The sequence below is a fragment of the Lepidochelys kempii genome, chromosome 3 (assembly GCF_965140265.1).
Source record: "Lepidochelys kempii isolate rLepKem1 chromosome 3, rLepKem1.hap2, whole genome shotgun sequence".
Taxonomy (NCBI): domain Eukaryota; kingdom Metazoa; phylum Chordata; order Testudines; family Cheloniidae; genus Lepidochelys; species Lepidochelys kempii.
The window spans coordinates 77,623,590-77,638,764 of NC_133258.1; the positions used below are offsets into that span (position 1 = coordinate 77,623,590).

A 15,175-nucleotide genomic window follows, 5' to 3' on the forward strand; every position below is an offset into this window, starting at 1 on the left:
TATTCAATCTGGGAACTGCAGTCTCAGCTTAGCACTGCATAACTCACAGCAGTTGGTTCAAGAAGTAGAAATAGTTGTGCCAACAGGTAACAGTGACTGCAATATAATTAAGCTGAATATCCTCAAGAAGGAGGGCTCCTAACGAAAACTAGCTCTTAAACACAATAAAGTTCAGAAAGGATCATTTCAAATCAATGAGGATCCTAAAGCCAAAAGTGAGAAAATTTAAACCCTTAGACTCAGAAAAGAGGCTACTTAAACTAACTTTACCAGCATCAGGGAGGCAGGCATAAATATCCCTAAACAAGAGCTGGTTGAAATTTTATTATTTTTGAGTTTTAATGAAAATATGATCCAAAAATTTGTTTCTTGAGGAGGGAAAGAAAAATTGTTTGTTTTTATTGGTTTGTTTTGGGTTTGTTTGGTTTTTTTTACCACTATTGCTCTAACAAAAATGTACAATGAAATTGCAAATTTGAGAGATTTTTTTTTAGCCAACCAGGTGTCATTTGAGGGGTTATCCTGAATAGTAGAGCATAAGTTGGGGGCAAAAACATTGCAGAAAAGCTAAATCATTTCTCTGCATGAGTCTTTCCCACTAAGGATTTGGGAGAGAGATCTATCCTTTCTATGTAAGGTGTAAGTCCAGAACAGTTATTTTATAACATATAGTAGATATTTATTAAGTTGCTTCTTTGTTAGGCTATTTATAAAATGAGATCTTGTGATTTCAATCTTTGTTCTCCTCAATCTTAAAAACAAAACAAAAATCCTACACCAAATGTTCAAACTTGGATACCTAAAGCTTGGTATTTAAATCCATAAATAGACACCTAAATAATAACCAACTTTTCAGTGGCTTCTGCATATCCCATTGACTTCAGTGCTCAGAAAATCAGGCCACATTTATTTGGGTACTTAAGTGTGGATTTAGGTAATTAACTTGAGGGCACCAGGTTTAAAAATGTTTGCTGTGATTCTTACAAATTAAAATTTTACTGAATGTTAGGCAAGTTACATTTCATATTTCTAAAACAGTGGTGGTAGTTTGACAACTGAATATCTGAAAAGTACTGAACAAATGGGAAAGTGAAGCAATTATTTTTGTAAACTTCCTGTAAGGCGCAGAAGGTATAAGACTTAAATTTTCCCATGGCCTCTGTGACCTTGCACAGTTAATATTAACTTTGTGTGTGGGGGGGTGGTATTTTGAAGTAATATTTTAGAAATAGTGGATATGTTGAGTTCACTAGTTATTTTTCATGTTTTTAACCATCTGGTTAAGGAAACTTGATATGCCATCAAGTATTATTTGTCCAAAAGTGACAGTGACATATAAAGCACAAGGTAAATGTAAATATAAAGCTTAAATGATTATTTCTCTTGAATGCCTAGACATTTGCTAGTTTTAAAATTATATATTACGTGCTTGTTTATGGCAGCTGGGTGGCTTAAGAAATTGGAAATTGTTTTTTAGAGTCAGGGACCTTAGAGTTAGTGATTAAAAAAATGATCCACATAATTTGTGACATACAATAGTTAACATCTAGCAACTGTTCAATGGCTGTTGTGAAATGAGTTAGTGGTGTCTCAGTACAGGTAAAAACAACGAGGAGTCATCTTAGAGACTAACAAATTTATTTGGGCATAAACTGCTGTGGGCTAGAACCAACTTCATCAGATGCATTGAGTGGAAAATACAGTAGCAGGTATAGAATCATAGAATATCAGGGTGGGAAGGGACCTCAGGATGTCATCTAGTCTAACCCCCTGTTCAAAGCAGGACGAATCCCCAAGTAAATCACCCAGCCAAGGCTTTGTCAAGCCTGATCTTGAAAACCTCTAAGGAAGGGGATTCCACCACCTCCCGAGGTAACCCATTCCAGTGCTTCACCACCCTCCTAGTGAAAAAGTTTTTCCTATCATTCAACCTAAACCTCCTCCACTGCAACTTGAGACCATTACTCCTTGTTCTGTCATCCGCTACCACTGAGAACAGTTTAGATCCATCCTCTTTGGAATCCCCTTTCAGGTAGTTGAAAGCAGCTATCAAATCCCCCCTCATTCTTCTCTTTTTCAGACTAAATACACAGCACATGAAAAGATGGGAGTTGTCCTATCAAGTAGGAGGTCAGTCTAACGAGACAATTCAATAAGACAGTACAGGAGTTTTTGACTTCTGTTTACATCAGGAAAAAAAAATATGTGAATTAGCACCATTTTTAGCATTCTCATCAGACGACAGATACTCAATATGGAGTATCCAGAAAGTGCTTCATACAGAAAATGGCTTCACTGTCACCCATGACAGTGAAAGACGTTTGCACTGTTGGCATCTGTACAGTTCCTCTTCTTTGGCTACATAGAGAACTTTGCTTTTCAGTACTGCCCTCCAACACCTTTCACAAGCATAATATTCAGCATTCAAAACCCAATTCTTTACTCCTGTTTCCAAGTAGTAAGGCTGGTTTGCTTGTGGTGCACGTGTGACAATATCACCCAGAATAACGCTTTTTGGGTTGAACATCCCTCAGAGATCAAGATGAAATTACAGAGTTATTAACATAGCTATGTTATTTAATTGTGTCATAATAGATGGAAACTAAAGAAACATTAGTAGCAAAGTGCAATTTGTAGAAGAAACTGTTAGCTGTCCTATTCCTTCAAATGATTTTTGTAATAACTTGTAGTCCTAAAAGATTACTTTGAGCAATACAGTTTGTAATGTTTTATAGTGGGTAATGATGGCATTTACTTTTATTACAATTGTTTGCTACACATTTCATTATTCTGGAATGCAATCATTTTAAAGCAGTTATTCAACAAGCAATTACTGAATAAGGATATATGTACCTTGAGGAATTATTCATCTAATTTTAACATGGACAAATTAAAAAATAAAATGAGGAACAGAATCAGTCTGGTGGGGGAAAAAAAAACCATTCATTATCTTTTGAAATCTGCTCAGAAGAATGAGTCAGTAACTCCCAGAAGAGCTTGAATTGTTTTGGCAGTTAAGCTAACAAATGTATCAATTTAAATTTAACTTGCTAGCCACTCAGACTGTCAGTCAGTAATTTCGTTTGCCATCAGTGTGATGCCAGATCAATAGCAAAATGACTTTTTGACATCCGGTTGACATACATTGACTGACAGCTTAACAACAGAAACAGCATTATAGCAGTTCCCTGCAAGAAATGTCTATTCTTCTTGGCATGTCTGAAAATACTATAGAATCATCAATACAATCAGTGTTTTGAGTACTGGCATACCATATATCAGTACATGACATATTCATGAAACATATGATTTACCATATTGGATCATACCATTGGTTTCACAAGTCTGATACCCTAATTCTGACACTTGAAGGGTGCTTCAGAGGAATATGGCAGAGAGCGGGGGAGAAGGAGAAGAAATAATGTTCCAAACCACTTATGCAATACTTAATTTAGCTATAAAATTCCTTTATGACCCCAGGTACTTAGGAGCCTGAGATTTGATTGCATTTATCATATATAATGAGACATGTATTGATGTAAAATAGTGTATTTAATACCTATTCAGACCCTCCTCAACAGCAGTAAAAAAAAAAATTATGGAAAATCTAGTGTCTGCACAATTAAAATTTTCATTGAGAAAATTTTGAGTTTTGCCAAAAATTTTCAGTGTTCTGTTGGTAAAATCGAAATGAAATATTTTTGGTTTTGGCTGGTTGGACATGAATCTAAACATTTTGGTTTGTTGAACTGAATAAAAACATTTTGTTTTGAGTCAGTTTGACACATAATTATATCTGATTATGCTGCTCCAGTGCCTTATGGAAGTTGATTTACTATTAGTTCTCCTAGCCGTATAGTCTGTAAGGCTTGGATGCGCTCTTAACTCACTTGTGCTTTGTACTGGAGTCTTACAATAAACTCTAATGTAGCATCTGTGCTTGCCACAGGGGATGCTTATGTATCAACAAGTTCCCACAGTGGGTAACTTTAAACCTCCTTGTTTTGGTCTATGTGGTTCAATTTTAATATTATTTTAACTGAGCTTTTTAATGTTAATGATGGTTAATTTAAACAGTCTATTTTCAGTCATTAGTCTACATATAGGTGCTCACAGAAAAAAAAAAACTGCAACTGAGAAGGAAATCCTAGATGGTAATTTTTTTCACCTAATGTCCCAAAATCTGCAGGGCAACCTATAGCTGTGGAAGACGTGTCATTTTAGAATCAGGAAACACAATGCATGATGCATACATTTTGGCAGACTCTGCCTACCCCATATCTCACAACTTACTTCTGTTGCTTACATTTTTAATCTGCATGTCGTTTCTGTGATCAAGCTTGATATGAGCTCATATTAGCACTGCTTTTGCATCATTAATGTGCAACCAAATCCATTATTATGTATATGTCAGCAGAGCATCCTAGAAAACTGGAACAAAAATTTATTCATAAATACTGAAATCCGATGAGAATCAAAATCCCCAAATTTTGGACAGCTCTGATTTGACCTCTGCCTTTGTCATTCAGGGGGTGGAGGCTACATCCTGGCAATAGCTCCCAGAAACATTGTGTGATGGCAGGCAGAGTGACTACAAGAAAGCAAGGGGAGTACACACAGCTGTGTGGTGGGGTAAAGCATACAGGCCACTAAACTGATTGATGTATTCCTCCAGAATCAGGTGATTTTAAAAGCTGCTGTGTCCTTTATTGCAGTCTGTCATCCTAGACCTTTAAAATTCCTTTTTAACCTCTCAGTTGTTTGGAAGAAAGCAGCTGTTAAAACATTGCATTGTCCATCACCTCAAGTATGTTGTTTTAGGAGACTGAAGAAGCTTCAAGATAAAACTGCCAGAATTATTCCAAGAACTGACGGGCTTGCTAACAAACTGCTTTTCAGATCACTATAGTAGACTCCTCTACATCTTTGATATGAACTACATATGCCATCAATTCTGTTTGCCTGAAATAACTGCAAATGTCTAGTGACCAAGGTCAGACGATAGAGACTCAGCTGTTCTCACCCAGAACATATGTTCCAGCATTGTTGGTAATTTATTTACTGCAATAAAAGCAATGCTGAGTTCAAATCCCATCACTACAAAAAGACCCCTGATGAGGGCTTCTCTCAGACTAGGTACTTTCAAATGTTTTTACACAAGCTAATTTGTGAGGAAATACTGAACATCGTTATAAATTTTTAGCTGTACAATATTTTTTTTGGATGGTTTTAGCAACATGGCTGATGGGATGGAGCTGATTGGAAGAAACTATATAGAAAATCCTGTCTTGGTGGTATTAGATTTGTTTTGATGGGGATTAAATATGGATATCAATTAGTGCTGATGCTTATTCTAGCCAGGTACAGAGTGGATAACCTGTCAGTGGAACTTCAGTTGCCTTTTCCAAGCACTGTTGAGATAAAAGCACAATATTTATTCCTAAAGACATTGGAAAATAAAGGTTACTGGTTTTGTTTTGTTTTGTTTTAAATTGTGTGCGGAGCTCTTGAGCAGGGTAGCTATGAGAGGCTGTAAGTTTGAATCCTAGTGCTCCTGATCAGTCTGTTTCAAATCTCATCATGAGCTAAGTCTTTCCAGCCTAATGTGTAATAAACTTTATCACAAAATGTTGCATGAACAGTTTCCACATCAGTATTGCAGCTGTGTGAATGTAGCTATAGTTAAACATACGTTGTTGTGATAAAGCCTCAGACTCTCAGCTGTAAGTAAACTTTTCTTTGTCAGGATTTGTGGACTAAATTCTCAGCTTCATCTTTCAAGAATGACACAAATACTGATGACGCTGTTGTCTCACTACTTGCAGAAGGTGAGACTGTGTTCAGATATAATGGAGGCCAAGTATTCTCACGCGGAGTCCTAAATTCTAATTTGTATTTGACAGCAGGCAGAATGAGCAGAGGCGAAGAATTCATTTGCCTTTCTAAACCAATTTGAGTATAAGGTATTTAAAATCAGATGAAATTGTATTTGTCTAATGTGTTGCGTCTATTAATAAAACCTAGGGCAGTGTAAAAAGCATCACCCCTAACTTGTCTTATTTCCTGCTGTTCTACAGGAAGAATAATTGTGCAGCTGATGATAATCCAGCAATAACTTTCTGATATGCAAGAGAAGAAAATTTTCTGAAATTCATTAGTGATTTTCATGCTACAAAGTTTTTACTTATTTACAGGTCAAAACTGGCTGGTGTAATGTTGTCAAGGAAAACATTGCAGTAATTCAGCATTAACTATTAATCCAATAGCTTTACCTCTAACTACCTTTTTAATGATTAAATTTGCACTATCTTTGGTTTCCTGAAACAAAAAGCCAGCACAGTTGGCGGCAGAGTAAAATTTATTTTTCCCAGCACTTCATTTTTCATTCCCTGTAACTCCATTCTTGGCAGGAACACCTTTCCTACCTTTCTTCATTTGTGCTCTATGGACCATGAAAACTGCTGTTACAAAGGAGAGAGTGTCGTATGCACTGGTTTGATCAGTTTTGTGCTGATACAACAAAAACTAAATCGGCTGGTTCACTTAAGGGTTTACAGGCCTCAGCAATTCTGATTTTTTTTTATAAAATGGAGGTCATAGAATCCAGGAGACCAGTCTGATAACATGTAAGGGTGTCTTTCATCCTTTATACTTTTTCTTTGAGCCCTGAAGAAAATCCAGAGTGTGTTTTAGGTGGCATGAAAATCAAGTGAAGGGCTAAATGTAGCGTCACTTAAAAAATTTTCTTTAACTCTTGATAATCTTCTCAGAAAACCTATTACCAGCCCAAAGTTCATTTATAACGACATACTTGATCTGCTTAAGAGATAAACTGTAATTAAGCTAATTAGTTCTAGCACATTATCTTCTATTGGTAGAAGAGTGTATGCTACTTAGTGTACAAAATATCAGAGATTACCCCATATACTTACAAAAAGTACTGAAGCATTCTATTGTAGTGGTTCAAAACTGCATATTACATATGTGTTTAGAATGGTTACCAGCTTGAGTTTCGCACTGAAATTAGGGATTCAAGCAATATGTTATGCATAAAAAATACAGCATATCCTTGCCAGAATTAGAGCACTTACTTTTGGAGTATAGAATTATTTATCTGAGATTTTACAAGTAAATTACTTTTACTTTAGGTATTAAAAATAATACTTTAGGTATTAAAAAGACTAGGACTTTTACTTTAGGTATTAAAAATAATTTAAAATGTTTTCCTTAAGAAATTAAGCACCTGGACCTCTACCCTGTAGTGACACCATGAGAGGCAGAGACATTACATGTTTTTCTTGTACTATCTTCAAATATTAGTTTAATTTAAATCTGAGGCTACAATCACAAAGATACCTTAGTCGTAATCGTAGAGCTATTATTTCTTATTTGTATGACTATAGCTCCTAGCAATCCTAAGGACCAGGGACCCTTTATGCTAGGTGCTGTACAAACACAGAATAAAAAGAGCGCCCAAGCCACAAAGAGGAACAATCTAAATATAAGACAAGAGAAAACAGATGGATATAGACATACTAATTGGGGAGTACCAAGAAACAATGAGACAGTATTGGTTAACATGATAGGCAGCAATAGTAGTGCCTTAGAAGCCATTATGCATGGTGTCACTAAAGATCAGAGTTAAGATTCTTTGGTTGTCCTAACTGTGCATTTCCATACCTTAGCATGTTCAGATTTCTTTAGGAACTAAGGAATTGATTCAGAGAACTGAAGTGTGAAATGACTTAAGAAAAAACACTTTCCCCATGCTAATAAAGAGTTGTCCATCAGCTATACATATGAATGACACTATTCTACTGGCTATTTTTCAAAGGGGTAGCAGCAGAAAATATTTTGTTTTTGTTAAAAGAAAGCTTTCCTCATCTTGCACAGCATGGTAAACTGAAAGGTCATGGGAAACAGTGCTTACTATGCTCAACTGTGAATTACATGTGAAGTGAACCTCCCTGACAGAGGTGGGCATTCCTGAGTTTATCGTTCTTCTCTTCCTATCTCAAACAGAAGTTATGGGCTTGATGCAGGAATTACTGGGTGAGGTTCTCTAGCCTATGTTAGGAAAGAGGTCAGATTAAATTATGTTATTGGTCATTTCTGACTGTGTAATCTATGAATCTGGGGCATGATGAAAGTAACTTTTGAACATTCAGAATGCTGTGCTCTTCAAAACAAAGGACAACACTCCTGTGAGATCAGAGACAAACAGAGAACACAGAAGAATAACTACCATATCACTTCCCCAGTGATGAAATCTTTTGAGCCTATAGGCTTCTCCTTTTGCATTTAAATATAAACACTTGGCGCCTAATTCTCATTTACATTAAGGCCCCTTCACAATGTAAAAGGCCTCCATTTAAAAGAATTAGATCCTTGTGATTTTTTTTAAAAAAGCAAGAAAATGAGGATGTACACCATATCCCTGATCTGCCCACCCGACTTTCAAGAATTAGGGAAGGTTTCATAAGTGTAGCTGAGGCTAGGAGGTTGCCCATTACATTTAAAATTTTTAGATGTTAAGAACTACAATTTGATATAATTAAAGCACACTTTGTACATATTGTTATAATTACAAAAGAGGAACAATGCATCAGTTCTGGCACTGCACACTTTTGCTCCACTCTTGCCCTCACTAACACATTGTTTGATGCTGTGTACGTACCATATCCTGTGCCTTTCCTTTGATCTTTATTTATTTTGGCATTCTCCCTTGTCATCATACAGCGTCCCCATAGTTCCCCCTTCTCACCTGTTTCATTCCATACTGTTGCTGTGCAGCAATATTTGTCTTTTCTCTCTAACACTTCAGTATATAGCAGGAACATTGCATTAGTAAAGACACTGCCTCCCATTTCCAGCCTTCGTAGATGTGCATAGCAATAGGCTAACTCAGAGGCTTCGCCATTCTTATGTTCATGATCTCTGAGACACACACTGTTGTCTTCAAATGATCTTTAATTTATGAGTACTGAATAGACCATTGGCAGCTGCCTCTGGATGTCATTGTGATAGCTGCCATCTCCATGCACCAGGAAGCTGAACTTCTTGATTTTCTTAATGTCTTCATTTCCAATTTTCCTGCTTGTTGGGATGGGCTGCAATGTTTCCATTGCCGTCTTCTCTTTTGTATTCCAGTGTAATGCAAATTTCACAAAGTGTAGACAGCTGGTTTTATTAGTCACTGAATATCTCCTGCATTACTATGGGAGCACAAGCATAATAAATCTTGTCACCACAGGTTATCCCAACTAGACATCACTTCCAGTGGATACAGTGATTTTCAGTTAGGTCAGAAATGGTGTGCTAATGCAAAACACCACAATGTACTTCACCAATGGAACCTGTAAGTCAATTCATCCTATTTGCTCACAAATAAGTAAAAATGGAAGCATAATATAAATTGCAGAATCTGCTTCCATCAATACGAATGTCACAATCATAACCACCAGAAGCAATAAGTAGTGTCATTCTCCTTAGTTCCATGTCAAACCAGCCTGTGATGATTTTGATTGTTCTGGCTTTTGGATTCCAGTCATACTAGAGACTATACAGTAGTTCACTAAATTTTAGTTCACTAAATTGATTTGTTTGAATCAAAAGATATTTTGTCTGTGTCAAAAGGTTCCCTGTTGTGCACAAAACACATCCCAAGTCTCTGCCTTACAATATTAAAGTACAGTAAATATATGATCTAGTGTTCATTAGTAGGCTGTCTATTTTTCTGGCATCACTTAAACTCTGATCTTTATCTTTTCTAGGATGAATAGAAACAGTACAGGTTTTTTATTTTTTTTATTATTTGTTTCGTCTGCATGAGAAATGAATTCTCTAATTCACACTATATTCAGAGCTACGTATTTTCGTAGATAGGTGAACAGAGTCTTTCACTAATTACCAAGATATTGCTCTATCTTCCATGTAACCTCACAAATCATGCATAAAATGTTGATACATGCATAAGATTGTTTTAATGATTCCAGCAAGCATGCCATCTGTGACCCTAGGCACCTCTGTATTCACATCCTACAATATTTGTACAAAATATGCCTTGTGAGGTATCATCGGAAAGCATTGTAAAATGCATGTGTTAATGTTGCATGTGAAGTTCTGAATTCCCTGTGTATGATGTTACTAGGATATATTTAAGATCAAAAAGCCTAACCTAGGTAAAGGCGATAAACAGCTTTGTCCTAGACAAAGGAATGTAGGTTCACCCCAATTTACATATTAGCAGTAAACAAAGCCATTCAGCTAAATCAATGGGGATTATCCTGATCCTGAACTAAAGAGACAGAGAATTAACATAGCTCCTGCAGCCCAGAATGACACAGGAGACTGAATCCCCAGGAGACCTTCCAGACTTGTAAAACAAAGTCAATCCTTTTGGGGATATGAGGAACAGAGAGAGACTCTTCCTTGATCTTCCACTTTAGGAGACAAAGAAACCAAGCAATTTTATCTAAAATGAAAAAGGAAAAACTGGGGGTAAAATAATCCATCTTGAACAAAGATTGTGTCTTCCTAGATTAAGTTTTAGACTTTTAAATGTGTGTTTTAAGTTTTATATTTTTGTAACCATGTCTACCTTTATCCCTGTTACTTGGTATCATTTAATCCTCTTTTTAAAAATACACTTGCTTTACTTTCACTTTAAACCAATTCAGTGCTGTATCAGGCATAGTCACCTCAGTTAAATTAATAAATTACTGTGTAAAAAGAAAAGGAGTACTTGTGGCACCTTAGAGACTAACCAATTTATTTGAGCATAAGCTTTCGTGAGCTACAGCTCACTTCATGCATCCGATGAACTGAGCTGTAGCTCACGAAAGTTTATGCTCAAATAAATTGGTTAGTCTCTAAGGTGCCACAAGTCCTCTCTTTCTTTTTGCGAATACAGACTAACACGGCTGCTACTCTGAAACCTAAATTACTATGTACTGATTCTTTAACAGAGCAGCAAATTTAACATCTTCTTTGAATACACAGTGGTAGGGGCTATGCAGAGAAATATCTCTGAGGAGTTCAGGGGCTGGAGTGCACTGATTTTTACCTGCTAGGTAAGGTTTGGGCTGGCAGTTGGAGTTTGTCTGAGGAGTTTGCTGGTAAGGAAGACAGACTGGTGTGGCAGGGAGTTGACACAGAGTCTAATTGCCAGCAAAACTCACCCTTGTTGAGGCAGAGAGGTAACAGTGGCTCACAACTCTGGGTATGCCCAGCAGCATGTTACACCATCTTAGCCAGAAACTTGGTTCTGCTTTAATTTTATTCACTACCTTATTCCTTAGAGGTATTAGTTCCTTTTCAGATGTGGCTGGGACTTTGTCCCAGCTGATTAAGTCCGTCATCTTGTCCATCTTTGTGTAGAACAGTGGTTCTCAACTCTGGCCCGGCACACCGGGGACTTTCCCTGAACAAGTGGTGGACCAGTTTGTTTACCTGCCGTGTCCTCAGGTTCGGATAATTGCAGCTCCTGCTGGCCGTGGTTCTCCGTTCCAGGCCAATGGGGGCTGCAGGAAGGGCTGCCAGCAAGTTCCTCGGCCCACACCACTTTTTGCAGCTCCCATTGGCCTGGAGCGGCGAACCATGGCCAGTGGGAGCTGCAACGGGCCGAACCTGCGGATGCGGCAGGTAAACAAACTGGCCCGGCGCGCCACGGGCTTTCCCTGAACAAGCGGTGGACCAGAGTTGAGAGCCACTGGTGTAGAAGTTATCTGTGTATTCTCTCCATTGTTCAGTCTCTCGTATATTTCTACGTGCTTCAATAGAGAGCAACAGTTCCAATTTTTGACACATTTTCATCCTAGTGATTGTCTTTCACTTTATTCTCTCCTATTCTTTATTTGGCTTCTCTCCCCCTAGCTCACACAACACCAATGTATCTAATGGTTTGCCAAAGTTATTCTCTGTACCAATTTTCAGTGTTGTTCAGTTTATTCCACAGTGGCTAAAAATATTGTTTTGTGCACTTAGGGTAAAGCTTGAATGATGAAAGAATTAAATGGTGATATGGGAAATTTGGAGAGTTTTGCAGTAATTGAAAAACATTGTTGTTCCCTCTTTTCTGTATGATATAATCATTTTGATTCCCATTGAGCTGATATACAGGGCTCAAGTGCATTCTCTTACATTGTAATATTGATATAACGTGTTTGTAAGAATCATTTGATTCTCAGACCAGAAATCAATGAACAGGAGACTGTTTGTTTCTTCTGTTCCATGTCTCCACATCGTATTCTTATCCACAACCTTTTTCTCAACTTTCACACTGAAACCCTCTGCAGTCAACACCATAGCGTGTTTTGGCACAGTATCAGTGAGCTCTTGCAGCTGGATGTCAAACTCGTCAATTTGATTAGCGTTGACTACTGGATTAGTTAACATACTTGAATGATGGATGTTCTGAAGTCCCCAAGCAGACTGAAATAAGCCTTGGATTCTATCTCAGCAGGGATACAAACTCATCCTTATTCAGAATAAATGTTCCCCTTTCTATTCCACATACACCACTAATTCTTGTTGGGGCAGAAGTTACAGCTGCCAGTTAGCTGAACTTCAGAAAGATCTGCAGTGTCAATCTTTGCCAGTGTCTCCCCCAGAGCTGAAAATGGACTTATGCTTGGGGTTAATATTAACAGATCAGAGACTCCCTGAAGAATCTGGTTATACTAGTCTGCTATATCAGATTTCTACTCTTGTCTTAGTGGCTAGGCGTTAGCATTACAGCACATCTCCTAATGATAATCTTGGTCTGGGACATTCTTGGATGAAGGTGAGGGTAACACAATGCAATAAAATAGGAATCATATATATGTATAATACATATATAGTGATTTTCATCCCTAAATCTCAAGTGCTTTAACAAAGTACGGTATATATTATCAGTCTTATTTTACAGAAGTGGCAAAGTGACTTGTCTAAGGTCACATAGAACAGGGTATAGAACTCTGGTCTGCTGTCTCACAGTCCTATCTCCACTGAACTATACAGTTTCCTGTGAATACTCAGTGAATGAAGCAACAAATAAGGGGCATGTTAGGCGTAGTTCTTTGACACATAACAAAACAGTATTATCAATAAAGTTTGTAATGATATCTTTGGCTAGGAGTTCCCCTCCTCAGATTGCTGTTACAGTGTACTGTGGACCAGAAGGTTGCCACCCTCCATCCCATAAGTGATTTAATTTCCGTGGGCTTGTATTCATATACTGTCACTTATGAAGTGTTTTGAGATCCTTGAAGATGTCAGATGCTGTCAGTCAGTTTTTCAAAAGAGCTCCGCAACTGTTTAGGCATTAAAATAAGTGTCAGACTTTCAAGCAACCCAAAGTATTGTTTGTGAGACTTACAGTCAGGGGTGAAATCTTGGCCCTATTGAAGTCAATGAAAGTTTTGTCCATTAACTTCAATGGTGCCAGGACGTCACCCTTGATTTTCAAAGAATCAAGCACCCAATGTGATCAGCGTTTTTGAAGGTTTGGCTAATCATGTTGGTGTCTAAATGGGAGCAGAGCTCTTTTGGAAATCTGTACCCTATATAGATCTAAAGTATTAAATGAATACAGTTATTCCTAGAAATGCTATGTTAATTGGGGCTTTTCCTACTTTGTCATAAACATATTCATGTTAATACTGTATTTTAATATTTTATGTTTCAGAAATCAAAAATCTCCACTTATGACAAGATGTGGGCCTTTATGAGTAGCAGGAGGCAGTCGGTGCTTGTCAAAAGTAACGAAGAAGGCATCCAGCGTGTACTCACCTCTGATTATGCCTTTCTAATGGAATCCACAACTATTGAGTTTGTCACACAGCGGAACTGTAACCTAACACAGATTGGAGGCCTGATAGACTCAAAAGGTTATGGCGTTGGAACTCCCATGGGTAGGTTATATGTCAACCATTTGTTCTGTGCTCATTAATCTTAGCTGCAGTGATAGCACAAAAAGCTCTAGTATACAATATTGTTGCTCTCCATAAACTACAAGCACTTTTTCTCCCTCTCCCCACAACAAAGTAAACATACCATATTATATTAACACAATTTATGGATCTAGTTTAATTTAGAAAATGATGTCTTGGTTACCCTAAAAAAATGACACGACGTTTGCATGTATAATGCCTGTGCTCTAGATGGGGACTGCAAATTCAACTAAAGGAAATACTTACCTTGACAAGAACTTGATCTCATACAGTATTTTTTGTATTTATGGTATAGAATAAATTATGTAGTGGTAGTGCAGTGACTGCATAGGTAAATATAGTGGGCATTCGTAGTTCTGCTATATAGAAAAGTTTAAGTATCGAGTTCGCTAAGATTGTTGGGGAAACAGTCATAATAGTATGTTATACATAAACCCTGGAGAAAAAAACAGTGAACTAAAACTTTCTGTATCTAAATTATGGAGCTGTGATTGCAATTCATAATCCTGCAATCAGTTCCTGAGCAGGGTCCTACTGAGTGGACATAAGGACCTGATTGCAGGACTGGGGGCTGAGATTTCAGTTTAGTAAGCACCTAAGCCTGTGCCTAAATACCATTACTTTAAACACCAATACTTTAAGTCAAGAATCACTAGCATAAGGAAGGTTAAGAAGAGAAAGTTATTGGAAGGTCTTGCAAAGAAAAACTAGCTAATATTACCAGGCAGCTTTACCTATGGAGATTTTTTTTGTAATTTTAATAGAACTACTCAGACATACTAATAGCATTATTGTTTCAGTGATTGCAATAAGTGAATATGATTGCAACTGTACCCTGTGTGGAAATCATAGTTCTGTAAATTCCAACCTGCTTCTGACCCTGGGCTCCAATTCCTGACCTCTGACTCCAGTTCCTGTCCTTGCTACTGACTCCTGTTCTAACCACTAGACCTAACTCCTTCTCCATTCATTGACAGTCTGAGCAGAACCAAACCCTGTAAACAATAAGGGAAGTAGAGCATACAGTGAGTAAGGATCCTATAAAGGTCAATATCTCTCTGCTGGAGATAGTGGGAGCTTGTCTACACTACTGTGCGGGGTTGAGCTAAGATACGCAACTTCAGTTATGGTGTCTTCACTGCAGTAAGTCGACAGCTGACACTCTCCCATCAACTCCACTTGCACTTCTCATTCTGGTGCAGTACTGGAGTCAACGGGAGAATGCTCAGTGGTTGATTTAT

At 37.6% G+C, this 15,175-nt stretch overlaps 1 protein-coding gene across 5 annotated transcripts in view; it reads left to right on the forward strand.

Annotated features, from left to right (window-relative positions):
* GRIK2 (glutamate ionotropic receptor kainate type subunit 2) overlaps window positions 1–15,175 on the forward strand; it is a 611,480-nt gene that overhangs the window by 553,625 nt on the left and 42,680 nt on the right. For all 5 annotated transcript variants that reach the window (XM_073336875.1, XM_073336874.1, XM_073336872.1 and 2 more), the window contains one exon: window positions 13,670–13,895. In XM_073336875.1, coding sequence (XP_073192976.1) covers window positions 13,670–13,895 — 226 coding nt within the window. The remainder of the gene's footprint in view (window positions 1–13,669; window positions 13,896–15,175) is intronic.